The sequence below is a fragment of the Cololabis saira genome, chromosome 19, assembly GCF_033807715.1.
Source record: "Cololabis saira isolate AMF1-May2022 chromosome 19, fColSai1.1, whole genome shotgun sequence".
In the NCBI taxonomy this organism is placed as follows: domain Eukaryota; kingdom Metazoa; phylum Chordata; class Actinopteri; order Beloniformes; family Belonidae; genus Cololabis; species Cololabis saira.
The window spans coordinates 17373077-17400159 of record NC_084605.1 but is presented as its reverse complement, the minus strand read 5'-3'; the positions used below and the strand labels follow the sequence as shown (position 1 = coordinate 17400159).

Sequence of the window (27083 nt, the reverse complement as noted above, 5' to 3'; positions counted from 1 at the left end):
CTTTGGTGCAAAATGTACAAATGAACCCCAGAAGACCAACACATCTTGCAAAGATGCTGTTTGAAACCTGGAAAATAGTATACAAGTAATACAAACAAACTCAAAGACAACCCCTAAACTACCAAAGACAACAAGGTAAAAACACTTTACTTTACAGGTGGATGTTTTCTTGATCATTTCAAATAAGTTATCAGAATAAAATCCCCTTTTCACCTCTTCTTTGTTTTTTTGAAAAAGTGTAGAAACCTTGAAAGTGATTTTATGATCTATGTAACTCGTTTGCATGAATGCACAACACGACAGGGATAACAGAAGGCAGCTCAACTCAGAACACTCCTTCACTGTTCCCTCGCGTAGTTGGAAATTATGTTTTCTTCCAAAACCAAAATAAAAATGTGGACATTCTTCAGAATTTTAAAGACCTGTAAAATAAAGTGTTTCCATAAACTTGCATCTCAGGTCAACTGACGAGCTGTAACCACGTTTTACAGTCTTCCTCCGTGATGTCTGAGTTGGGAACATTTCCACCGTCATGAAACCAGAGGCATTTTTCTGGACAGGAATTTTCAGAAAACCTGCTCAGACATTTTACTACATGACAATGTAAATGTCTCAACATGCAACGCCACACATCTCCCGTTCACCACAATTTGTGCAAACAGCAATTGATCAGTTCTCAGTTTTGTACGAACTATGACTGGCTCCACTTACAATGAACAAATAATATACAAAGGATTTACATGCTACAGTATTGCCACCTGGGGTCAGTGCGTGGGCTTCGTTCGTCCACTGCACAGCTGAGAAATCCCACTCAGCCCTGGAGCGCCCTCTGGTGGACGCTGGCCTCTGAGGCGTCAGTTAACTCCTCAGTTGAGGCTCCTGCTCACATAAAGCTCCTCGTGTCCTTGTTGCAGCTGCTGCGTGGCACTGAATCAAAGTAAAGTTAACTGTCCTCCTTCCCCCAGCGTCCCCGACGTGCCGACAGCCTGTCCAAGATGGCTAATTAAGCCATCTCCAAGGGGATCGCTGCTCATTAATTAAGAATAAAACCCAGCCACTGTATAGAACTGCATATGTTGTGGAAAATAATTAAAAATACTAAAAGGAGGAGGGGCAGATGACATACTTCATCTCTGGTTCACAATTCCCATGAGGGCTCGTCTTCCATCCCTGACAAGTTTATCAGTGTTGCGCTGATCTTCCCCAACATGAGACAGTGCAGCGTGATGTGCAGCTGGGACAGGGTGGAGGACACATGGGACACATGGGTGGAGGACACATGGGACACATGGGTGGAGGACACATGGGTGGAGGTCACATGGGACACATGGGTGGAGGACACATGGGACACATGAGTGGAGGTCACATGGGTGGAGAACACATGGGTGGAGGGAGGACACATGGGACACATGGGTGGAGGACACATGGGTGGAGGTCACATGGGTGGAGGTCACATGGGTGGAGGACAAATGAGTGGAAGACAAATGGGTGGAGGACACATGGGTGGAGGACAAATGAGTGGAGGACACATGGGTGGAGGTCACATGAGTGGAGGTCACATGGGTCACATGGGTGGAGGACACATGAGTGGAGGACACATGGGTGGATGACACATGGGACACATGGGTGGAGATCACATGGGTGGAGACACATAAGACACATGGGTGGAGATCACATGGGTGGAGGACACATGGGTGGATGACACATGGGTGGAGGTCACATGGGTCACATGGGTGCAGGACACAATGGGTGGAGGTCACATGGGTGGAGGACACATGGGTGGATGACACATGGGTGGATGACACATGGGTGGAGGACACATGGGTGGATGACACATGGGTGGAGGACACATGGGACACATGGGTGGAGGACACATGGGTGGAGGACACATGGGTGGAGGTCACATGGGTGCAGGACACAATGGGTGGAGGACACATGGGGCACATGGGTGGAGGACACATGGGTGGAGGTCACATGGGTGGAGGACACATGGGTGGATGACACATGGGTGGAGGGCACATGGGTGGAGGACACATGGGTGGAGGACACATGGGTGGATGACACATGGGTGGAGGACACATGGGTGCAGGACACATGGGTGGAGGACACATGGGTGGAGGACACATGGGTGGAGGACACATGGGTGCAGGACACATGGGTGGAGGACACATGGGTGGAGGACACATGGGTGGAGGACACATGGGTGCAGGACACATGGGTGGAGGACACATGGGTGGAGGACACATGGGACACATGGGTGGAGGTCACATGGGTGGAGGTCACATGGGTGGAGGACACATGGGTGGAGGTCACATGGGTGGAGACACATAAGACACATGGGTGGAGGTCACATGGGTGGAGGTCACATGGGTGGAGGTCACATGGGTTCATAGTGCCACACAGACGCAGGGGTGTTTGAGGCGAACAGGCAGGATGCCCTTGTTGATCTGGTGAAACTCCACCAGCTGCAGGAGGTCTACAAACAGAGTTGCGCCGTCGTCGATGGTGAAGTATTTCCTCCCGCTTTTCTCACACTGCAGACGAGAGGAATGCAGCCAGCATGAGCTTTAGAAGACACGCTGGGGCTGTGAAAGGGGAAAGGAACTCACTGGTATCACCAGGTAGTGTTTGGTCTTCAGCTGATGGCACAGCGTCAGGACGAAGCACTGCTCGTGCTGCTGGCTGTCGCGGATCAGGAACATCCTGCAGAACACACACCCACACAGCTTACTGCCACTCTCCCACTGCACCACTACAGACAGTGTGTCAGAGCTGCTGTCGGGCTCTTCTCAGCAGTGCGGAGAATTTAGTCGTGAAAAAAGGATATATAAATCTGTTACAAAATCAAAATGCATATATATATATATATATATATATATATATATATATATATATATACACATACACACATACAGACATACATACAGACATACATACAGACATACATACATACATACAGACATACATACATACATACATACATACATACATACATACATACATACATACATACATGTATATACATAAGTTTTATAACAAGCCACAGCGGAGCGGCTTATCGGACTATTTGATCTCTCGTCTGCAGCCGTTGTAACCTGAGGGTCTGACTAATACCTGGAACAATCACTACCGTCCCATAAGGTCCTTATGCAATGGACACAGTGTTGACTTCTCCAGTAACTAGGACGGACCTGAGATACGACCTAGCAACGGGAGATCAGTAACAAACAGGAAATATATTTGTTTCAAAGAATCAAAGTCCACAGATAGTTTCCTAAATCGTTTTATTAAGCTACAAATATTATCAATCATTCAAATGAATAAACGTTTCATTAAGCTACAAATATTAGGCTATCAATCATTAAAATAAATAAAAGTTTCATTAAGCTACAAAAATTATCAATCATTCAAATAAATAAAAGTTTCATTAAGCTACAAATATTAGGCTATCAATCATTCAAATAAATAAACGTTTCATTAAGCTACAAATATTATCAATCCTTCAAATAAATAAACGAAACAAGACGGTCGGCTATCCCAGAGTAAAAACTACTTAAAATTAAATGCTACATTTCCATTAATTGTGAAATTGGAAAGAGATACTGGCATGTCCATCATCGTTGCATTTGATCGACGAATATTTAAAGTTTGTGGGTCGCGATCTCGCCACTGCTTCCCGGAGCATTGGGAGATGATAAAATGTTGCTAAAATTGTTAAATTCACAGAATAAATTAAAAGAAATAACAAAATCACTCATGTCGGCGTCCTTCGGTAGCCGGCTCTTCTTCTCTGAATCTCTGTTGCCGTGGTTACCACCTGGCAGTTGATCCAGCGCAATGATATTAAAGTTATCAGGATATATATAAATAACGCTGAGTTAAATGTGCATGCATGATAATAATCTGCCGCTGTTAATATGAGGTTGTCTAAGCCTTAGTTTGGACCGTGTGAGTTTGATGGAGAAACATTGTGAAAGTGTGACCTCAGGTTTCATCAACTCACCCATCTACCAGCCCCTGCTTCTCTATCAGTCTCTGCGCTTCTTTTCTGGACACACCACCATGAAACCACGACTGAGTCTTGTGGATGGCTACAAAAGAAAAACCACAGGACGAGACGGGAGAGAGGGGAGGGTTGTTTTTTTTGTTTGTTTGTTTGTTTGTTTTTTTGTTTGTTTGTTTGTTCTAACCCTGTTTTCTCTGATGAGGACTTACAGGAAGGTCTGGCAGCAGAGTTCAGGTTGGGCAGACTGCACCGCAGGGCCTCTCTCCTCTGTCAGTGGAGACAGACACCAAACAGAAAAGGTGATTGAACTTGACAGCTCTCCTCCTCCCTCAGGGTAATGTAGTAAATAATCATTTATATCCTCGCTGCTGCTTTTGTTTTTGGGCGATCTTAAAAATTCATTTCAACCTGATCACAAGTTAATTTCTCTGCTGCAAAGCAAGACATCTCTTCCTGTAAGTGTGTCATATGATCACGCTCCAATCCTGAGTATAGAAACACTAGTAATCAGAAGGTCCATCAGTAAGGGTCTCCATGGCAACCTTGGGGGAGAACAGGGCGATTAGAACAGGGTATCCACCACACCAGGAGCAACTTCACAGACCTTTCACAGATATGACTGGGCCACCTGGACTTTCCTCTTAGATTTCATCCATATCTGCGGTTCTACGATGTTGCACTGCAAGTACATCTGGCCAGCTGCCATCATCAACACTTGTGCATTGCCTTTTGTCACTCCACGGTCTCCGTCCAGATGTTTCTTTATCACATCTTTGAACTCATTGTTTTGGTTTTATGGCCCTCATCAGTACTGCTTCGGTTCAGCCTCATGAAACCACCAGACAGCCGTCAGCCGAGGGGAAGGGGCTGTATCGGATCTTTAATCTTAACTTACTGCTTACTTTTTTCACCCAACATTTTCTTCAAAGTATCTTTTGTTGGAAAACAAAAACCAGTGCAATACTGTGATAAGTCATAGAACAGCAAAGCACTGTTTGGAAGCTTCATCCTCACCCTCCAGGCCTGTCCCTCCTCCATCTCTGCACTCTGGGCCTCCATTGGGTTCTGGATGACCCGTCCTCCAGCTTTCCCCGAGAAGTCCATGGCCACCAGACTCGCTTCTGACTTTGACTGCAAGCACACACACACACACACACACACACAGAGCTGAGTCAGACAGCATGCAGAGACGTGAGACTCAAACACTACACTGCGTCACATCTGTTGAGCTCACTTTGCCGTCTGTGATGTTGGAGCTTTCCAGGCTTCGCAGAGCCGACTTGGACGTCTGGTAGTTACGCTGAAGCTGCTTTCCATACTGAACACGAACACACACACACACACACACACACACACACACACACACACACACACACACACACACACACACACACACACACACACACACACACACACACACACACACACACACACACACACACACACACACACACACACACACACACACACACACACACACACACACACATTTACGGTCCGCACTTCAATAAAACAATAACGTTTATTTAATTAGCTTTATTTAATCAAAGTAGATGATGTAATACCTTGAACAGTCTCAAAGCAGATGTCCAGCACGTGCGTGTCTGTTCATTCTCTGCACACAGTATCTTCAAGTCCTGAACACGGATGGGATTTCTGGAAGGCTGTGCAAACACACAACATGTGAAACGACAAGTCTACTGCAGCTTGAGGTTCAGTTCCAAGTTTAGCTATTAAGTTAGACAGTGATTACAAACCAGAGCTAAAAGGAAAAACCGTTGGTGTCACACTTTGTTCAAAACACCACATGGATACAGTAGAAAATCTCTTTTTAACCGTATCTTCAACACTCCAGCTTACACTTGTACTATTGTATACTGGGGCTTTTACTATTGTATGCAGTATTATGAATCTCCATGTCAACATTTTGAGCGTATTGAGAAATAAATTAGTTTCTTCAGTCTGCAATATTGGTCTTTGTGACTACTTGTATTTGTTAATGCTGTTTGTTGTGTTGCTGTGTTGTTGTACCATGTGTATTTATGTATGTATTATGTGTAATTAGATGTGTACCATGTGTATTTAGGTATGTACCATGTGTACTGTACTATAAGTCGCGTTTTTTTTTCATAGTTTGGCAGACAGAAAGGCCCTTTCCAACCCCACCCAGGGTGTGGGTGCTGAACTCATGGGGGAGCTTAACATGCGCTCAGCACTCACATTACTTTTGTAATGACGCTTATCGACGCTGAAGTGTCTGGAAGGGAGCAGGAAATGTGTCGATCAATGCAGCACATGTGCCATTGTGTGAAAGTAAAACAAACAGTGAAGGAAAAGGCCCGCGTGGTGAGATCTCCAGCTCTCACCAAGAATAAAGGTCTAAAGGTTGTGGCGTTTTCTTTCTGGCCGCTTAGCGCGTGAGCAGTCTACCCGCAATTTCAGCTGGAGAGGAGTTCTTTCCAGAAAATTAGCATGTTCTATTCTTTAATGTTACTTTTGTGCATTGCAGGCTAAAAATTTATGTTTTAATGTTGTACACGGGATATATTTCAAGAATGGATTAGGTTGTTTATGACATGACTTCACTCCGGCACTGATGAGTGAGGACGTTGGGTTTTCTTCTATGTTGGTTGTTTTTTAGCTGGCAGATTCTTTAATATCTCTAATAATCTTTGTGAAAGTCATCTTCCCTCAAACAAACGTTGAGATTTTCCATAAATCTTCTGAGAAGTTCACAAAAAGACGTTTTAATTTTGAAGTGTGAACGTCTCCCCCTGTCTGCCGTTGCTCGGCTACAGTAAACCGAACAAATGGCCGCCTGAAAACACACAATGCTCGTCTTTGTGCTCTTGAGCCATGTAGTTGTCGTTGTTGGCAGCTCAGACGAAGTGAATGCTCCTGATCGTTGTACGAGCTTTGAAGAGTTGGAGTATTTCCAGCAACAGAAAGTGAAGAAGCCCACGTCCTCACAAGCTAATAAGGATTCAGAGAAGAGGGCTCCAAAACATTTCATGCTGCTCCTTTTTTTCTTTTCCATTCGTAAAATGAGAAAAACGTGCTCCTTGAACAGAGGAGGAGCTGGTACCTTGATGCAGAAGGTGAATTCAGCAGGTGATCCGTAGACCTTGCGGCCGTTCACCACCATGTACACGTTCAGGTCTTCCAGATCAGCGATGCACTGCAGGTGCCGAGGCTCCTGGTCGACACGCACAGGACGCAAAGAAACGAACAGAAAAGAAAAACAGGAGCGCGGTGTTAATATATGAAATAAACAAAACAACCATTTCATCACTGAACTGAATGCTGGATGGATGTTGTGAACGTCTGTGTAATGCGGGACTCATCAACCTTGGACGAGCCTTTGGCGGAGCTGTAGAGTCCGGAGCGTCGCAGGAAGAAGTAGACCTTCTTCCAGGCCTTTCGACTGGGCTCTTTCACATGCAGGAAGCCCTGGATCTCAGGACATGTCCCGGACCTCAGGAGGTTCTGTGGAGCAAATGAGGCTCATCGTAATTTACCAAAAATAACCAGCTCCTTTGACTGGTAACTGGATCATTATGGGGGCAGGGTGAGAAGCCGACGTCTAACTGTATGCGAAGCAGGAGTGGAAATGAAATGATGAAAACACTTCAGCGACTTCAGTGGTTCACATCCTCTTTTTTCACATTTTCTTTTCATCTTTTCTTATCTTATTTGAACAGAGCTCTGCGTTGTGGTCAGTAGGAGTCTTGTTGCTGTAGACCCATATTTTGGGTGTAACTGAATGAAATAATCTGAATAATTTGATAATTGCTGATTTTTGGATTCTCAAATGTGTTGTACATTGTTTTTATCTTGTTAGAATTAATATCAACAGTATCATCCTCGGCTCTGGGAAACAACTAGGGCTGTTCGATTAATCGATTTTAAATCGTAATCGCGATTATGTAATTAGAACGATGTTAAAACGTGAAAATCGTAAAATCGATTTTTCACTTTTTTTTTTTTTTTTTACCTTGTCTGCACACATATTAATGATTGATACCATATTAATGATTGATGGAAATACCTCTCAATACTTGCGACAAGTGCCCCATCGGAGAGGCTCTTTAGTGTAGGAGGGGGCGTTGTAACATGCCACCGGGCATCCCTCAAGCCAGATGCGGTAGACCGGCTCGTGTTCCTTGCAAAAAACTTGCAAATGTGAACAGCAAATGTAATGACTGACATTACACACCTCTACCTCCTTCATGGTGCATTATTATTTAGCATGCAAAGACCCAGTTTAGTTTAATTAGAAAATGTCTTGTTTTATTTAATTGGAAATATAACTTACTGTATGTTTGCAAGTGCTGATTTGCTGATTTTTTTTTTTTTCCAGAGATAAAACTTTATATTTTATTATATTTTTTAAAACTTTTTTTCAACTTATTTTACAGAGTTTTGCACTTTATTCATTCATTTTTGGTTTAATAAGAGCAAAGTTTGCACTTAAAGCCCAATGGGGCAAATGTTCAATAAAAAAACAGCATATTTGAAATAATTTCTTTGCCTTTTGTCAATTCACAAAATAATCGTAATCGTAATCGAAAATCGGATTTTGAGAGAAAAAAATCGAGATTTTATTTTTGGGCAAAATCGAACAGCCCTAGAAACAACACAGGCTTTTTTCACCATTTTGTTACATTTTGGAAGAGAAAATAATGCCATCACAAGTCTTTAGATAAATATAGTCTTATATTTGTCAAAACTTCATATTCTTCTTAAAAAAGCAGCCGTTGTGACGGCTTCCAGCTTGTCTGGTCTGCTGATGATCTGAAATCAGTGCCTGGTTTACCTCAATGAGCTCTGATGATGTCATCCCTCTGCTGACATCAGCGCTGTCGGAGATCATGCTTTCTGGGAAGAAAAGCTGTTAAAGGAAGGAGAAGACTGCCATTAGACTCATCTGAGCTGCAGAGACTCTTTTACAAAACACAAGTCTGCTTCTGTTGCAGCCAGCGCTGCCGTCACGCCCCAGCCTGCTCAGCCCGCCTCCTCCACGTGCATTAGGAGAATCATTTACCTTGTCTGGAGATACAATATGTTTTCTACCATTCAAAGATTCAGCAAAGATGATAGCATGGCTGGCTAAGATAAAGTTTGAGCTGAGTGGATGTAGCTATGTAAAGTGAGCGCAAAGCAATCCAACCGGATCCTGGAACGTAGACGGACAGAAGGTCACGTCTGATAATAATCTGAGGCTTCACATTTATTACAAACCCTCATCATTACCTCAGTTTCCATTTAACATTATGACATTAACAACTGGTTCAGAAAAGACAATTTAAAATAGACTAAAACTCCTCCAGACTCTTTGAGACCAGCACGCCACGGAGCAGACCGACCAGATCACCCAACTGTTTTCAAGAGCTGACCTCCAGCTATGAGTGAATGAACTAGTGTTGTGGTCTGTCTGCGCCTGTCGGCCCGTTTAAAGCTCTCACTTCAGCCCTTTAATGGATAACTTCAGCCGGTCACGCAGCGAGGCTCCCAGGTTACGGCGCTGCAGACGCTACAGATGCTGCAGACGCTGCAGATGGACTTTGGACTTTGAGAGATGCTCTGTGTTTGACCGCTTGTGATCGGTTTCCTCGGGCAGCTTTATGTGTGCAAATGTGAACATATTCAATGTCTTTTTGTCATGTCTGGTGGAGTTGTTTTTTTTTCTTTAATGAAATGAAACTAAACTACCGGAGGTTAAAGGAGCTGTATGTAAGAGCAATAATAAAACGAATCATAAAATGACCCCGATATGTCAACAGACATTTAAAAATCATGTTCATTTCAAATACTTAAGTCACTGACAACAGCACTCAAGCCAGGATATTCCAGTTTAAAAAGAGGAGTTGCAGCCCTCAACTGATGTTTATGTTGTCATTTTTTGTTTTGGCCTGAAGCTCCACCCTCCACCTATCTCCCAATCACCAAGTCAGTATTGTTTCGGCATCCGGGTTGCCAGCTCGGCTCTAATTATCGCAGCCATGGCAGCCTACGTTCCTGCTGCATTCTGCAGCCTACCTGGCAACCTCTGGTCGGGGGGAGGAGGGGGAGGGTACACGCCGCTCAACAATATTTTGAAAGTGACTGCAGTACCAGTTTTGGCCATTTCTTACAGACGGCTCCTTTAATGAGCAATGTTTTTAGAATCTGTTTAAATCTTCAAACTGGGTGTTTAAAAGCAAAACCAAGGAGTTTCTACCAAGTTAAAATATTTAGTGAGTGTCATGGTCCGGACTGTCAGCTGAAGCTCCCGAATGTCCACCCAGTTCAACATGTCTGCTGACAGACAGGAAACGGAAGTACAGCGGGACTATTGTGTGTGGTGCTTGTTTTATGACATAGCAGATATTGGACTGGCTGTCGTGTGGATGGTTCTTGATGCTGTTTGTATCAGAGTTGGATAAAGAAGCACAGCTACAGCTGGAGAGCAACGCTTCGATGATCCAGAGTCGCCCAAGTCACAAAACAAAACAAAACAGCACAGAAGGATTCAGCTCAGGGTTAATCCTGCTGACACAAACATCTACAATTGTTTACTGCAGGTTGGTTTTAGTCTGGCATGTGCTCTCATGTGGAGGACAACTCAGCAGTGGATTCTAACTGCAGGTTTTGTTTTTTAATTGCCCCGTCCTGTGTGTCATAGTGACATCCACATGGTGAATCCAGACAGCTCCTTAAAGACTAGTTTTACCTTCATGACCTCAAACAAAGCGACGGGGTTGTGTTATGCTGGATGTCTGAGTGAACGCTGACTTCAGATCTGTAAAAACTAACTCCTCGTTTCAAGCTTCTCTTCTCTTAACTATGGTGCAAGTTCTAAGAATAATAGGATAATAATAGTTACTAATCATAATTAGTTACTAATCATAGTTACCGGTACTAATCAAAGTTAGTTACTAATCATAGTTACAGTTACTAATCATAATTACAGTTACTAATCATAGTTACAGTTACTAATCATAGTTACAGTTACTAATCAAAGTTAATTACTAATCATAATTATTGTTAGTAATCAGTTCCAGTTACTAATCAAAGTTACCATTACTAATCATAGTTAAAGCTACTAATCAAAGTTACCAGTAGGAATCATAGTTACTGCTACTAATCAAAGTTAGTTACTAATCATAGTTACTGTTACGAATCATTGTTACAGTTACTAATCATAGTTACAGTCACTAATCAAAGTTAATTACTAATCATAGTTAGTTCCTTATCAAAGTTACAGTTACCAATCAAAGTTAGTTACTAATCATAGTAAGTTACTAATAAGTTACCTTTACTGATCAAAGTTACAGTTACTAATGATAGTTACCATTACTAATCATAGTTACCGTCACTAATTAAAGTTAATTACTAATCATAGTTACTGTTACTAATCATAGTTACTGTTACTAATCAAAGTTAGTTAATAATCAAAGTTACTGTTTCTAGTCATAGTTACCCTTACTAATCATGATTACAGTTACTAATCATAGTTAGTTACCAATCATAGTTACTGTTACTAATCATAGTAAGTTACTAATCAGTTACCCTTACTCATCATAGTTACAGTTACTTATCATAATTAGTTACTAATCATAGTTACAGTTACTAATAATAGTTGCCGTTATTGATCAAAGTTACCATTACTTATCATAGTTACCCTTACTAATCATAGTTAGTTACTAATAGAAGTTACTATTACTAATCATAGTTACTGTTACAAATCAAAGTTAGGTACTAATCATAATCACTGTTACTAATCAGTCACCATTACTAATCATAGTTACCTATCATAATTACAGTTACTAATCATAGTAAATTACTAATAGTTACCGCTACTAATCAAAGTTAGTTACTAATCATAGTTACTGTTACTAATCATAATTACAGTTACTAATCAAAGTTACAGTTACCAATAATAGTTACTGTTACTAATCAAAGTTAGTTACTAATCATAATTACTGTTACTAATCAGTTACAGTTACTAATCAGTTAGTTACTAATAAGTTACCTTTACTGATCAAAGTTACAGTTACTAATCATAGTTAGAGTAACTAATCAAAGTTACTGTTACAGTTACTAATCAAAGTTAGTTACTAATCATAGTAAATTACTAATAGTTACCGCTACTAATCAAAGTTAGTTACTAATCATAGTTACTGTTACTAATCATAATTACAGTTACTAATCAAAGTTACAGTTACCAATAATAGTTACTGTTACTAATTAAAGTTAGTTACTAATCATAATTACTGTTACTAATCAGTTACAGTTACTAATCATAGTTAGTTACTAATAAGTTACCTTTACTGATCAAAGTTACAGTTACTAATCATAGTTAGAGTAACTAATCAAAGTTACTGTTACAGTTACTAATCAAAGTTAGTTAATAATCAAAGTTACTGTTTCTAGTCAAAGTTACCCTTACTAATCATGATTACAGTTACTAATCAAAGTTAGTTACTAATCATAGTTACTGTTACTAATCATAATTACAGTTACTAATCAAAGTTAGTTACTAATCATAGTTACTGTTACTAATCAAAGTTAGTTACTAATCATAGTTACTGTTACTAATCAAAGTTAGTTACTAATCATAATTACAGTTACTAATCAAAGTTACAGTTAGTAATCATAATTACAGTTACTAATCATAGTTCCCGTTACTAATCAGTCACCGTCACTAATCAAAGTTACCCTTACTAACCATAATTACTAATCATAGTTACAGTTACTAATCTTAACCCTACTTCTCTCTCAACTTAGCTGATGCTAATGTTTGCAGCGCTCACACGTAACGCCTCCCGGCGCTCTGCTCTGAGCCTCTCCGGAGGAGGCGGAGCCTGCTGTTACAGACGCACACGCAGGACGGCAGCAAGCTTCATCAAAACTGTCACTTCTTCTTAACAGCAAAGGTAGAGCAGAGCCAGAACTACTGAGGCATGAAGCCGTCATGTCTCCACGTGCACGCAAGCTCCCAGTCAGCACCCTGGAATCACACATTACCAGACTGGGATCAGGGTTAACCGGGAGAGGAGGAGAGTCGACTGTTCCACGCTTACCACTGGATTCCTGAAGAACTCGTACTTGGCATAGTTTTTGCGAAAGATGAATCTCGTATCCCCCTTCAGAGACCAGGTCGCCCGAACATCCAGCACAACCTCGTGGTCTTCCAGACATCTCTCTGAGTAGAGAGAATTAAGGTGTAACATAAATAAATAAAAATAGCAGTAACCTTGGTACACAAATAAGATCAAAGTGAAGCCTGAGTTGTACCCAGGCCCAGGCCAGGATGGTGCTCCAGGAGGGCCCAGTTCTCCTCATCGCTGCAGTGGGCCGTCTGGACCAGCAGGTGGCACACGTCTCGGGCCGTGGCTCGCTGGGACACCCACACCGGCCTGCTGTGACTGTCCTCTCCATACACCTTCACCAGCTGAGGAACACACAATTCAAGCACGTTCAAGCTAAGTCTGAGTGGCGTTGACCACAAAGTGTGTGTGAAACAAGTAGAAGTGCAGGACACCAGTTCTTCCACATGTATGTGTGATATTTAACCAAGTACCAAGATTATATCAGACATTAGACGGAGCATATGAGCTGATCAACACCAGTCTGATAAGGGCTCTGTAGCCGAGCAAGGATGTCTGAGAGGATCCCTCCTTGTGGGCAATTATGGTGAATGCTTAGCCCGGGGCTCATTAGCACATTAATGCACGTGCAGATATGCCCCTCATCAGCCCCTCATCCGCCCCTCATCGGCCCGCTATCAAACACGAAGGTGCTTGTGTTGAAAATACTTTTGAACTTTTAGTTCCTTTTTGCCGCAGTGTCATGAACAACTGACCTGCACAATATTTGCAGCCTTTTCACTGGGGGTGCAGTCCATCCAGTATACATTTCCCCTTTTCTAGTCGTCTCTGCACCCCATTTTCCAATTATAGTATTTTTCAGCTTATCAAACATTAGTTGCATCATTCTCGTGGACATAAGCAGCTTAAGCTTCCCCAAACACCTGTAGTTGGCCATATATGGCATTATTCATGGGAGTTTGAATACAAGTTGGAGTGTGTTTTTTTTTTTGTTCTTCCAGCTGGCTTGAATAAATAAGCCTTTTAAAGTTCAGAATGAAAAAAAAAAAAACTAAAAGAAATCTTCATTTTCAATAATTTTCTCTGAATTCAAAATCAATACAAACCCTCAGTCCCCCACCTCTTCATCACTGTTACTGGGCCCTATCCTGAGACGTGCATGAAATACAGTGCAAGGGATGTTTACATGTTGAAACAACGGGACATATACATACAGTTAAAACTCCATCCCTCCTTTTTCATTCCCACTTCACCCTAGTCAGGACGATGGCGTTGTCAGTGACGTACGCTTCTAATCAACTCACACAAATCAGAATCTATCTAGTTAATTTCTCTTTGGGGGTTAATAAAGTATTTTTGATTTGACCACTGCACCACGATGCTGCCGTCAAGTTTAGAAGTAAATACCCAGTTAGTACCATCGAAGAGAGAAGTGGCATCCAGCACATAGAGGGGGTCTCTGCTTAGCGTTCCTCACTTGCTCACATCTTTTCATCTGGAGTCCTGCAAGCCTGGAAAACTTGTACTTCTTTTCTTTTTTTTTTTACCTTGTCTGCACACATATTAATGGTTAATACCATGCTGGTAAAAACCTAAGGCATATATATGTGCATTATTACTATATTTAATATATATACATATATATACACAACCAAACCCAGTGTTTTTGTTTTTTTCACGTTTTTTTTTTTTGGGAGGGGGTGGGTGACATCCACTACCAATCCAGGAAGCAGGAACACACGGAGGCACACGTCGAGCACTGGAAATCTGCAACAAAAACCACATACGAAACACGAAACCGACACGGAATCGACCCAAATCTCGAGATCCGATCACAGTCTAAGCTAAGTTACCGCGACTAACTAACCCCAAAAACTACAGAGCAAGCATGCAGGTGAACAAGCCAATGTGTATGACTATGTGTGTGTGTGTGTGTGTGTGTGTGTGTGTGTGTGTGTGTGTGTGTGTGTGTGTGTGTGTGTGTGTGTGTGTGTGTGTGTGTGTGCGCGTGTGTGTGTGTGTGTGTATGTATATGTGGCTATGTGTGTGTGTGTGTGTGTGTGTGTGTGTGTGTGTGTGTGTGTGTGTGTGTGTGTGTGTGTGTGTGTGTGCCGTTTCCCCCTCCCCGGGGGGGTCCAGCACCACCAGAAGGCACCCCAGGCTGCAAGATCCTCTTCCTGGCCCGTTGCTGCACAGCCCAACTGGAGAGGCAGCTGTGCGTGTGCGTGTGCATGTGCATGAGAGGTTGACTGAGTGCAGGTTATTCAACGGTCAAGTGGTTTCTGTGTGACGTGTGGCGTCTGCATCCAGCAGCACGCTCTGCAGCAAAAACCTGTCTGACCAGAAATCTGGAGCTGTCAATCATTAGGTCCAGACTGGTTGAGCGAGTGTCGGCGTCAGCCAGGAGAACTAATGGCTAAGTATCGACCGTGGAGGATTCTGGGGGCGGAACATTCCTTCAGTGGAAACTTCTCAGCCGTCTTTGACTCACTTGACTTTGTCTGAACAAATTCAGTTTCTGCGCTCAAGAGAATAAGGTAACAATGCGTGACAAGAACAGAGATTAGATCTCCCTTTTAACAACGTCTGACAACGACAGCGGCTGATTACACTGAGGAACTCCTACTTTATTTTCCAGTCCCCGCTGAACTGGTTTCGCTGCTGGTCTACCCAGGAACACAGAAATGAGCTCTGCTGTGGATCAGCTGCTCTCCTGGTTCCAGCGGACCTGCCTTCCCATCCAGGCCAGTGCCGGGCCTGGCTGAGAAGATCAAACGCTTTACCACCAAACTAGAAAACCTTTCCTTGAAGGCACGAACACAAACTGCACCCAGAGAAATTGCCAACAATATCAGTAGAAGTGACGTGATCAAAGTTGATTCTGACAAGGAATCCACTCACAAACATCAAACTTGCTAAACACAAAAAGACAGGAAGTGGCTCATAGAGGCCTCTGGCTGGCACTCTTAACACTACCAACTAACACAAAGACGCATTTTAATCTGGAAATAAGGCCTGAACAAAGACCACTCGACACACATGTGCCAAACTCCCAAAAAAAGAGACATTTGGAGGGATACATGTCATCCCACACGACACCCGCTTGTCGTTCCTGCCAACAGAGCCACTGTTAAGACACGTTCCAGCTGTAACCCGACTCAGACGGGCGTCAGTGTCACGTTGTGCAAAGCTGCAACACCACGTCTAACATTACTCCATCTCATTCTGACGCATTTCGATGAAACAGGAATTCCCAGAGTCTTAAACAAAACGAAACTGGAAGCGTAAAAAGGTTTTTGTGATATTTGGGTTTTTCAAATTAGAGGTTACATGTTTTCTTTTTCCATATTTGGGTTTTGCACAGATCCAGGTGTCATGGTAACATGACTAGTCTGTGCATTCCCTGCTTTTCATTAATCTTACACATTATTTCCTTTTTAATTTTTTAGAAAGCTTTCTTATTTTTATATTGTAATTCATTTTCTAATACTGTTCAAACTTCATTTCTCATTTTAATCACATAGTTTTATATAAGTATATAAGTCTTATACCACTTACTTGAACCACTATGAATGGTCTTTGTGCTGAATAAATAAACTGATGGCTCAGTAACTGCAGTCTTGTTTACTTTCGCCAACAAGAACATCGCTGCATGATCTTCCAAAACCCAAACAGCAGACACTGACTAGTGTTGAAGGGATTACCTGCAGCTTTCTGAAGGCTGACGTGAGCAGCCGCAGGCCAGTGGAGCACACTGACATGTAAATGTAATTATGAACATGTTGACTCTGGCAGTGTTTCAAACTGAGGCAGAGCCGGCGTGACAACACAGCTGCGTTGTCAGTCACGAGGATCAACAGCCTTCACCTGCACGCAGGTAAACAAGTCACAACCCATTCAGAGGACGCACCTGCTGATTCACCTGTCTGACCCCGTAGATGTGAGCAGCTGTGATGGGATTCACACCGTAGGAGCTCCCATTTGTCCAAACAAACACCTTTTAAAAGGATGATGTTGGTGTTATCCTAAATCTTTGTTACTGCCAATAACCCCATGAAAAAACCTAAACCAATAAACCAGGTGTTACTTCTCTATCATTTCTGGCTCGCCTTACTTGTCGTCACCTCTCGACCTCAATATTCAACCTTTAAAAACGACAGTTTAAACCTAAAGTCACTCAGACAGAATAAAAGGGTGATACTATTCATAACATATGCTTTTAAAGGGAAAGTTCGGTTTTTTACAACCTGGACCTTATTTCTGGCATTTTTTATGGTTGTATACTCACCCAGAGGTGTTTGGTGTCATTTGGAGTCCTTCGGAAGATATTAGGAGTTTTTTGCGAGCCGCTTCTCCATATTACGGTAGTGAACAGGGCACAGCGGGACACAGACGATGCAGCGTCTAAATAACACATGATTGCCGCGAAACTCTTCATTTCTTTTATGAATCACTAGATCTGCTTCCAGGACCTGTTGTCTTCATCCGGGTCTGTCTGTGTAACAAATAAATCAGTTTGTAAACAAGACCTCTGAACTCATGACGTCATCTCTGTGCGCGCATCGCAGACGCAGCTCTGTGTACAGCTGGAGTTCGCTACTGTTAGTTTACTGTTAGTTATTTGAAACATGTCTGAATATTTGTCAAATTCTGAGGTTGTGGACGACGACCTTGAATATGATGGACGTCCTTACCGTTTTGAGCCGGAGTATACGGCTGAAGAGCTCACTGAACGGAGGACAGAGTGCGCGCACAGAGATGACGTCATGAGTTCAGAGGTCTTGTTTACAAACTGATTTATTTAATACACAGACAGCCCCGGATGTAGACAACAGGTCCTGGTAGCAGATCTAGTGATTCATAAAAGAAATGAAGAGTTTCGCGGCAATCATGTGTTATTTAGACGCTGCATCGTCTGTGTCCCGCGGTGCCCTCATGCGCTACCGTTATATGGAGAAGCGGCTCGCAAAAAACTCCTAATATCTTCCGAAGGACTCCAAATGACACCAAACACCTCTGGGTGAGTATACAACCATAAAAAATGCCAGAAATAAGGTCCAGGTTGTAAAAAACCGAACATTCCCTTTAAGCAAGGAAAAAAATAAATACACATTTTTATGTCCCCTTTGAAGCAAGTTTTACTTTTATTCTAGTGCTGATTTTTGTATTTTTTTAAGTAATCTAAGTGAAGTCCTAACATAGTACTGACACCTGTTTGTGTGCTTTCTTTGCTTCACAGTTAGTTCAGGACATTTGCAGCTGAAGAACAAAGAAAAAACAACTTGATATTTCTGGAGAATAAGTGGATTCATCAGCAGCTGCTCCTGGTCCAGACTCACGTGTTTGTCACTTGGCTGCAGTGGAAGCGAACTGATGTGCACCGGCGACTTGGAGGGGCTGCACAGTTCTGGAAAGGGGTTGGGTATGGAGGGAACAGATAACGAGAAGTACTCGCTGCCTTTCACCCTAGGGGGAAGAAAAACAAGAAGGAAATGAATGAAATGACACAAAGTCCAAGAGGGTTATCTCTGAGGAGACAAACAGTTTATTACCCGTGAAGGATAAGTCTGGTTAATATTCAAACAATAGATCAAGTATGCCCAAGTATGCCTTTATGGCCAAAAAAACTTACACATTTGGGTTTGTTCAGACTTCTGTGCCTCTTAGATCTTGAAATAACATTTTAAGAATTGTATAAGTTCTGAAGACTTTTATTACCAAATGCATCAAATTTATTCAATGAAGTAATATTTGGAGTTGTGACTTTTCTACATAACGTATGCTACTTATCCTGCAAGCTATATAACAATTTCCAGTTTCATTCTTGTATTTGTAACCTGAGATGATCGCAATTTGTTTTTTTGCAGCCTACCCACTACACACAGGTATGTTTTCAGGGAACAGCAAATCAACGCTCACATTTGGCAAAGTACCAAAAGAATTAAAGAAACAAACAAATGGAAATGACTGACATCACATCAGCTCTAGGTTCTAACTGTCGGCTTCTATTAATTGCCCAGGTCTAGACTGAATCCTCACAAGAAAACATATCTGGCTCTTTTTAGACACTCTCCGACGTCCCGAGGATATCCTCATTACAGCTGGATCTGTCTCTGAAGCTCTACATAATGTGGTTCTTTCAGGTGTTTTATTGTCAGCAGGATTTGGAGGTGCTAAACTCAAGAAAAAAGTAAACAGGTATTTTTTCACAGCCAAAGCTTGTGGCCACAGCTGTACAGTGGCTTCCTCCTCACGGTTTAGCTGCAAACAGCTGATAAAAGCGTTGAGACTTAATTTAACACCCAACTACACTCAACACTATTCACACGACATTTAAATTATCTGGAGACATGCGGGAATTTCTAATAATCACATCTGTGATATTAATCCAGTGCGAATGCTTCATGTCTGTGGTTTGTGAAGTAAAATGCCCATCTCAAATCACTGTCCCTGTCACAGCAAGCACAGGTGGTGATCGTAATCCCGTGCAAATGCAAGTTTCAGTAATTCAGCAATTTTCAGGCCAGAGTCTTTTTTTTAACTTATTCTCAGTGTAATTATGGCAGCTGGGGTGTATATCATGACAGATGACCATATTGGGGGTACAAATCTAAATCTAAATCAGACACTGGTCAGCATTACGCTTCACATGTATACCCATAAAACACATGCGATGAGGAGGACGGCGTGCACAGCAGCACGTCATTCACCAAGCTTAAAGGCTAGTCTGACAGCACACTCTACTATTCCGTTGTATAACGTGAAATAACAATGAAGGGCATTCAATTCAATTTAACGATGCAGAAAGAGGTAATCCCTGTCACATGACACATGCTCTTCTCAGGAGCTGCTTGAAGTGGAAGGGGAAGATATAGGTAAGGAAGTAGGACAGCTCTTTTCATTTCTTCACCCCCGAGAGGGTAATTATATATCGTTTCAGAGTAAATGACTTGGGAAAGTGCATAACAAAGTAAAAACGAAAACAAACATCAGCTGGGAAACCTTCAGAGAAGGAAGTGCAGCAGAGAGACAGAGGCATGTTGAAATCTCATCATAAATGCATTGGAGTGTTATGTTTGTTGCTTGGCAACAACCTTTGCTGATTACATCACTTGCTATAACGAACGAACAAACAAACAGACTCAGGGACAGCTTCTTCCCCAAAGCTGTGAACTTTCTAAACCAATAAGCTACCTCATACTGTGCAATATTCTTCCATCCATTCAAGTGCAATATTCTTCCACTCATTCATGTGCATTATTATTCTCTCATTCACTCATTTTCATAGTGTATATATATTAATGTTTCCTGTTTCTCATTTTGTTGTTTAGACAGTCTTTGTTTACATAGTCTTTGCATGTGTGCACTTTTACGGAGCTGCTGCCTAATCTCATTGTACCAGTATAATGATAATAAAGGCTTTCTATTTCTATATTGGCAGGTAACACAGATGAACTCACTCAGGAGTCAGTTTGGATGGAAAATTACAGCCAGCAGTTCAGCATCTGGATTGCAGAAGTGCTCCTGAACAGTGACCTGCCTGACTGCAGCCTGCACCCGCGCCCCTTCTGGCTGTCCGTCTCTTATCTAATCCTATCATCTGAAACCTGCGTAAAGACACAATGGAGTCCAGAAAATGTGGCTGCAGCATCTCAACACTACCCACCGCTGCTGTCTCTGTTGCAGCGCTACACGCTCAAGTACTTTGTTCCCCAGAAGATCTCTCACTTCCCACAATGACGACGGGGAGAAGAAGCGTAAAAGGGGTTCCTTGTTGCTGTGTTTTTGTCCTGCTGTGCCAGAGCAAGGAAGATTTAGACGATCACCAAGCTCAGTTCAGAGCGACAGGTTCCCTGCTTGGTACCATGCTTTTAAGGATACTTCATACAATAAATACATTTTTTTACAGTAATTTCATGCTTTGAGCCATGTCTGGATTTCTAATGATCACATTCACCTTGTGAAGAAAACAACTGGTATCACTCAAAACTCTGAGATCCTGCCTTGTCTCGATCACCTATACATTACTTTCAGAGGAAGAAAGGAATGCTTTAGGTTTGAAGCTCGCGAGTCTGGCATTAGCGTTGAAGTTGCAGCAACAAGACAGTGCCTTCTTTGCCTTCTTTGCCTTCTTTGCCGTAATGCTTATGTCAATTCAAAGCACACGGTTAAGCAAAGAGGGAAAATCTCCTTGTTGACAGCTGCAGCTTTCTCTGCACTCGCAGATTCATCAGCAGAGTCTTGAAGGACGGGAGCTGGCCTCTCCCATCAGCATCAGATGATTTGAGTCAACATCCAGCTCCTTCTCCAGAAGTCTCATGACTCATGTCGTCAGCATGTGTGAACCAGCCATGAATCAGCCACAGCACAGTAAAGCAGCAGCATCTGAATGTCTGCACCTGCCAGCCGTACCTGTTTGAGCCGATACGGATGGGTCGGGAGCGGCGGATGGACGGCGAGTCGGCGACCAGAGGAGCCAGGGTCAGAGTGGAGCTGCCCAGCAACACCTCTTCTCCAGCGGACATCTCCTGTCTCTGCGAGTCCTCGAACACTTCTGTCCACATGCCTGCCACTTCCATCACTTCCCTTCCATCACCTGAAGGGACGAAAAGGGCTTGAGTTGTTGAGGTTTGACTTCCAGCAAAAGTCCTCCCGGTGCGCTGCCGCTACATTACCATCGCTGGTGGAAAGTAGGGGTGGGTTAAAAATATCGAAATAAAGATATTTTCTCGATATACATGTAGGAACGATTATCGATCCAAGTATCGATTTTTAAAAAAATAATGTTTTCCCCATTTTATCACCCAGTGCTCCTGCCTAAGTCAGTCCTGGGCATTGCTCCCTCTACCAACCCCGGGAGGCCCTACACTGAGCTCAATTTCCTCCTTACTTGAGGAGTGAGCAGCTTCTTTTCACCAGACAGGGTGGGGTTTCTCCGGCCGGACGTAGCGCGTGGAAGGATCACCTTATTCCGGCCAGATCCTCCCCCCATGTGGTGCCCCGGCTGGCCAGAGGGGGCATGTGTAGCCCAGGACTGTTGCATGTTTTGTGAGAGTAGCTCACATTAGCTACCCAAGGGAACACGGGGAGAACATGCAAACTCCACACAGAAAGGCCCTTTCACCAACCCCACCCAGGGTGTGGTGCTGAAGTCATGGGGGAACTTAACACACATTCAGCATCCACAGCGTCCATGGCAGGAATTAAACCCAGGACCTTGCTGTGAGATGGCTACACTACCAGCTGCGCCACCGTGCCCCTCAATTTTTTTTGAAAATCCCTTCCATTGCCAAAGCAAAATTGGTATTGTAACTAGAATATCAATATCGAATCGTATCGGAAATCGTATCGACTTGGGACCTAATGTATCGGAATTGTATCGTATCGGGAGGTCAGTGATGATACCCAGCTCTAGTGAAAAGCCACCTTTCTCCCCGCTGAGAGGAGTCCCTGCAGCACTGCTGTCCCCGGCAGAGGGACTGTCCTGACCAGGTACTCCTGTCTGACTGTCACACTTTTCTGACTGTTTCAAAAGACTAACAGCAGAATTAAAAGAGCGTTTCTCTGACGCCACATTCATCTTGTGACATTGTTTCCATGTTTGATGTCTGATGAGTGTTAAAATGAATAACGATACTGACACAAAGGTGGATTCTTTTCGTCAAAATGGCAACAAAATGAAAACATTACTACTGTCTGTCATTACTACTGTCTAAAAAAAGTGGATTTGTGTTATCACAAGATATAGATGCAATAGAAATATTTTTATTGCCAACTGTCATTTTAATGTGTCTGTTGAATTGTGCTACAAATAAACTTGCAATGTGCCAATACCAGGTGATGACAGCTAAATAAATCTGTTGTCCTCAAAAGTGAATAACTTTGTTTCTGTACGACTGTGAAGTCGATCACATTTCTTTCTTAGTTGTTTATATTTCGTATCATTTTGGGGTTTGTATAGAACTTTTTGGGGTCAATGGGGAGATCTTCCGGCCTGCTGCTCATCATCTAAAATCACACAGCAGGTCCTCCAGAGGGAAGGAAACTCCAGTAAACGTGGATTCACGCACAAAGTTAGGGAAGCAACAATACGCTTGAGTTGTATTGTCACCTAGAACAGGCGTGTGTAGCCGGGAGCTAGAAATGGATCTGGACCTGAAGACCACCAGACAGCGTGTGCTGCACATCTCTGCTGTGTGCTCTTTGACAAGGTGACCGTGTTTCTGCTAAAGAAGACGTGTCTGGTGGACAATAAAGCTCCCAACACGCCCCTAAGCGTATCACGGGACATTAGATACTCATTTACCAGGGTGGCTGTCCGATGAAACGCTCTAGTTTCAGACATTTTTGTTTCCACATGTGAAAGCGTCTCCTTCAAATACGTTTCCGTTAATTAGGAAAAAGATCAAGATATGAATTGGTCTCAGTAATAACATCAGACACCCAGCAGAAGCTGTGGCTGCTCGGCATTGGCTAACGAGAGCGCCAGAGCCTGCAGAGTCAGAGTGGGATCAGGGCTCTGAGGGGAGGACAAGCCGGAAGGCTGAACCTAAATCCCTCCGTTATTTTCCACCACCGCTCAACAACGGCCCCCCTGCCAGAGAACAATCAGCCAGGAACCAGAGGACCGCCGTTTGAAATCTCCTCCAGTTTGAACGGGTGTGTGTAAAGAAGACAAGCACCAAAGAGCAGCCGATACGGTCCAGAAGTCTACCCGGGTCTAGATCTCCTGGTTGTGGGTCCAGATTGTGGTGCTACAACCTCTAAGACACTTTTGTTATCAGTTAACTCTTTATGAATCCCTGTTTGTGGGCAGAAGTGTGAAAATAAAACCCCAGATTAGCAGCAAGGACGGTCTCAGGAGGTCCCACCGCTGGGGCCGACTCGCGGCGGGTCCCATCTTTTCTTCTGTGGACATTAGGTTACCAAGATTTACCAAAGAGATGGAGATGTAATTTGGACGGTTCTTCCGCTCTACAAAAACTGGACATGGCACGAGCCAGGATCCTCCCAGGATCTTAACACCCACGGGAACCTGCATCCATCCTCAACAAGCAGAGAATGGAACGATTGTAATCAACACTAAATAATCCTGTTTTCTTTTAAATCTAATGCTTTTCCAGTAATACGTCCAGGCTGCACCTGTCGCTTTCCTTCAGTGATCCTGGAGAGATTATTGAAGTACTATGGTTATACAGTTGTTCAAACGCTTGAGTACGGTGGTACAATCCCCCAGAGTACTGTGGTACAAAACCATTGTACTGTGGTACGAACCCCAGAGTACTCTGGTACAAACCTCAGAGTACTGTGGTACAATCCCCCGAGTACTATGGTACAAACCCAGAGTACTGTGGTGCAAACCTCAGAGTACTATGGTACAAACCCCAGAGTACTCAGATACAAACCCCAGAGTACTCTGGTCAAACCTGGAGTACTGTGGTACAAACCCCGAGTACTCTGATCAAACCCTGAGTACTGTAGTACAAACCCATAGTACTTTGGTACAAACCTCAGAGTACTGTGGTACATGCCCCAGAGTACTCTGCTACAAACCCATAGTACTTTGGTACAAACTTCAGAATACCCTGGTACAAACCTCAGAGTACTGTGGTACAATCCCCAGAGTACTCTGTTACAAACTCCAGAGTACTCAGGTACAAACCCAGAGTACTTTGTCCAAACCCTGAGTACTCTGGTACAAACCCAGGGTACTGTGTTACAAACCTCGAGTACTGTGGTACAATCGCCCAAGTACTATGGTACAAACCCAGGGTACTGTGTTACAAACCCCAGAGTACTCTGGTACAAACCCCAGAGTACTGTGGTAAAAACCCCAGAGTACTCAGGTACAAACCCCAGAGTACTGTGGTAAAAACCCCAGAGTACTCAGGTACAAACCCCAGAGTACTGTGGTAAAAACCCCAGAGTACTCAGGTACATGCCCCAGAGTACTCTGCTACAAACCCATAGTACTTTGGTACAAACTTCAGAATACCCTGGTACAAACCTCAGAGTACTGTGGTACAATCCCCAGAGTACTCTGTTACAAACTCCAGAGTACTCAGGTACAAACCCAGAGTACTTTGTCCAAACCCTGAGTACTCTGGTACAAACCCAGGGTACTGTGTTACAAACCTCGAGTACTGTGGTACAATCGCCCAAGTACTATGGTACAAACCCAGGGTACTGTGTTACAAACCCCAGAGTACTCTGGTACAAACCCCAGAGTACTGTGGTAAAAACCCCAGAGTACTCAGGTACAAACCCCAGAGTACTGTGGTAAAAACCCCAGAGTACTCAGGTACAAACCCCAGAGTACTGTGGTAAAAACCCCAGAGTACTATGGTACAAACCCCAGAGTGCTGTGGTAAAAACCCCAGAGTACTGAGGTAAAAACCCCAGAGTACTATGGTACAAACCCCAGAGTACTGAGGTAAAAACCCCAGAGTACTATGGTACAAACCCCAGAGTACTGAGGTAAAAACCCCAGAGTACTATGGTACAAACCCCAGAGTGCTGTGGTAAAAACCCCAGAGTACTGTGGTAAAAACCCCAGAGTACTGTGGTAAAAACCCCAGAGTACTGTGGTACAAACCCCAGAGTACTGAGGTAAAAACCCCAGAGTACTATGGTACAAACCCCAGAATTCTCTATTACAAACCCCAGAGTACTGTGGTACAAACGTCTGAGTACTCTAGTACCACAGTACTCTAGAGTACCGTACCACCAGAGTACCAGAGTAGCAGAGCGGGTGCGTCCAGCCCAGTTAGAGCAGAACTCCTCCCCAGTGACGTGCCCCAGCGGCAGCTTCAGAGGCCGCACATGGAGCCGGTGTGAAGGAATACAACTCCTCCATTCCACCTTAAACTGTCACGGCTTCAGTCCCACCAACACAGGTGACCCGGGGCCAGAACATCCCACTGAAGGAGAACTTTACAAAGCCCTGATCCATTTCAGACTTCTAATCTCTTCCTGTGAAGCAGCATCCATGGCTGTGCGCGCGTCTGAGAGCACCCGTCTGAGAGCACCCACCCGAGAGCACCCACCCGAGAGCACCCACCCGAGAGCACCCACCTGCAAGCACCCACCTGCAAGCACCCACCCGAGAGCACCCACCCGAGAGCACTCACCTGACAGCACCCACCTGAGAGCACCCACCTGAGAGCACCCACCTGACAGCACCCACCTGAGAGCACCCACCTGACAGCACCCACCTGAGAGCACCCACCTGAGAGCACTCACCTGCAAACACCCACCTGACAGCACCCACCTGACAGCACCCACCTGAGAGCCCTCACCTGCAAGCACCCACCCGAGATCACCCACCTGGATATCAGACATGTCCCTCGGCGGGTGTCAGCCGTCGCTCATCTCCTCGCTCGATGTTTTAAGTTTATTTCCTTTCACTCCACGCCAACAGACCAGGGCGCGGTGACGTCACAGCAGCCGACGGGGGGCGGGGCCTGCAGCTCAGGTGTGCGCGCCGCGCCCCGCCCCCTCCCACGCGGGGTCCCGGTGTTCTGCCAATTTCTGCTGCTTTGCCGAAAAATGCTACCTAATGCTTTTCTACCTTTGTAGAGCTACAATTTTACTGTGTTTTACTCCCCAGCCCAATTCATTTTACCCCAAGTGGTCCTTGTCGCTTGCCAGGCCGTCATTGTAAATAAGAATGTGTTCTTAATGACCTGCCTGGCTAAATAAAGGCGAATGACTGAATGAATATCAACTAAAGTGATAGAATTGGTTTTTTTTTCTCTTTATCGTATAATGTTCACAAAGTGTAATGCAATTCATGTCATGGGTAGTGTATTTTGAAGGATCAAATGCTCAACATCCCATATTATCAATTTTACATCGTGCAAGAAATGATGGGCGTGGCAATCAAACTTTGAAAATCGACTGTGCGCATGCGCAGAACCTCAAAGGAGCATTTCTCGGCAGGGAGCAAGGATCGGCGGAACACCGGTCCCTGCAGCGGGTCTGCT

At 43.7% G+C, this 27083-nt stretch overlaps 1 protein-coding gene across 5 annotated transcripts; it reads right to left on the bottom strand.

Moving 5' to 3' along the window:
• Window positions 1-1402: 1402 nt before the first annotated feature.
• On the bottom strand, window positions 1403-26511 carry grb7 (growth factor receptor bound protein 7). 5 transcript variants are annotated; one of them, XR_009770489.1, is made up of 17 exons: window positions 26425-26511; window positions 21511-21694; window positions 18438-18564; window positions 13286-13442; window positions 13072-13193; window positions 8823-8897; window positions 7355-7492; window positions 7092-7202; window positions 5572-5670; window positions 5241-5324; window positions 5021-5137; window positions 4216-4273; window positions 4004-4091; window positions 2610-2703; window positions 2362-2534; window positions 2264-2287; window positions 1403-1458 (listed from the first exon to the last, which is right to left on the bottom strand). XR_009770489.1 is itself a non-coding variant. In XM_061707742.1 (16 exons), exons 2-15 carry the CDS (start codon window positions 21675-21677, stop codon window positions 2388-2390), a joined length of 1584 nt encoding a protein of 527 aa, XP_061563726.1. In that variant the 5' UTR covers window positions 21678-21694; window positions 26425-26511; the 3' UTR covers window positions 1703-1724; window positions 2362-2387. The 5 variants fall into 5 exon arrangements, 2 of the variants coding, with proteins under 2 accessions (XP_061563726.1, XP_061563725.1); XR_009770490.1 differs by lacking the exon at window positions 1403-1458 and adding an exon at window positions 1504-1563; XR_009770491.1 differs by lacking the exon at window positions 1403-1458 and adding an exon at window positions 1961-1978.
• Window positions 26512-27083: the final 572 nt, after the last annotated feature.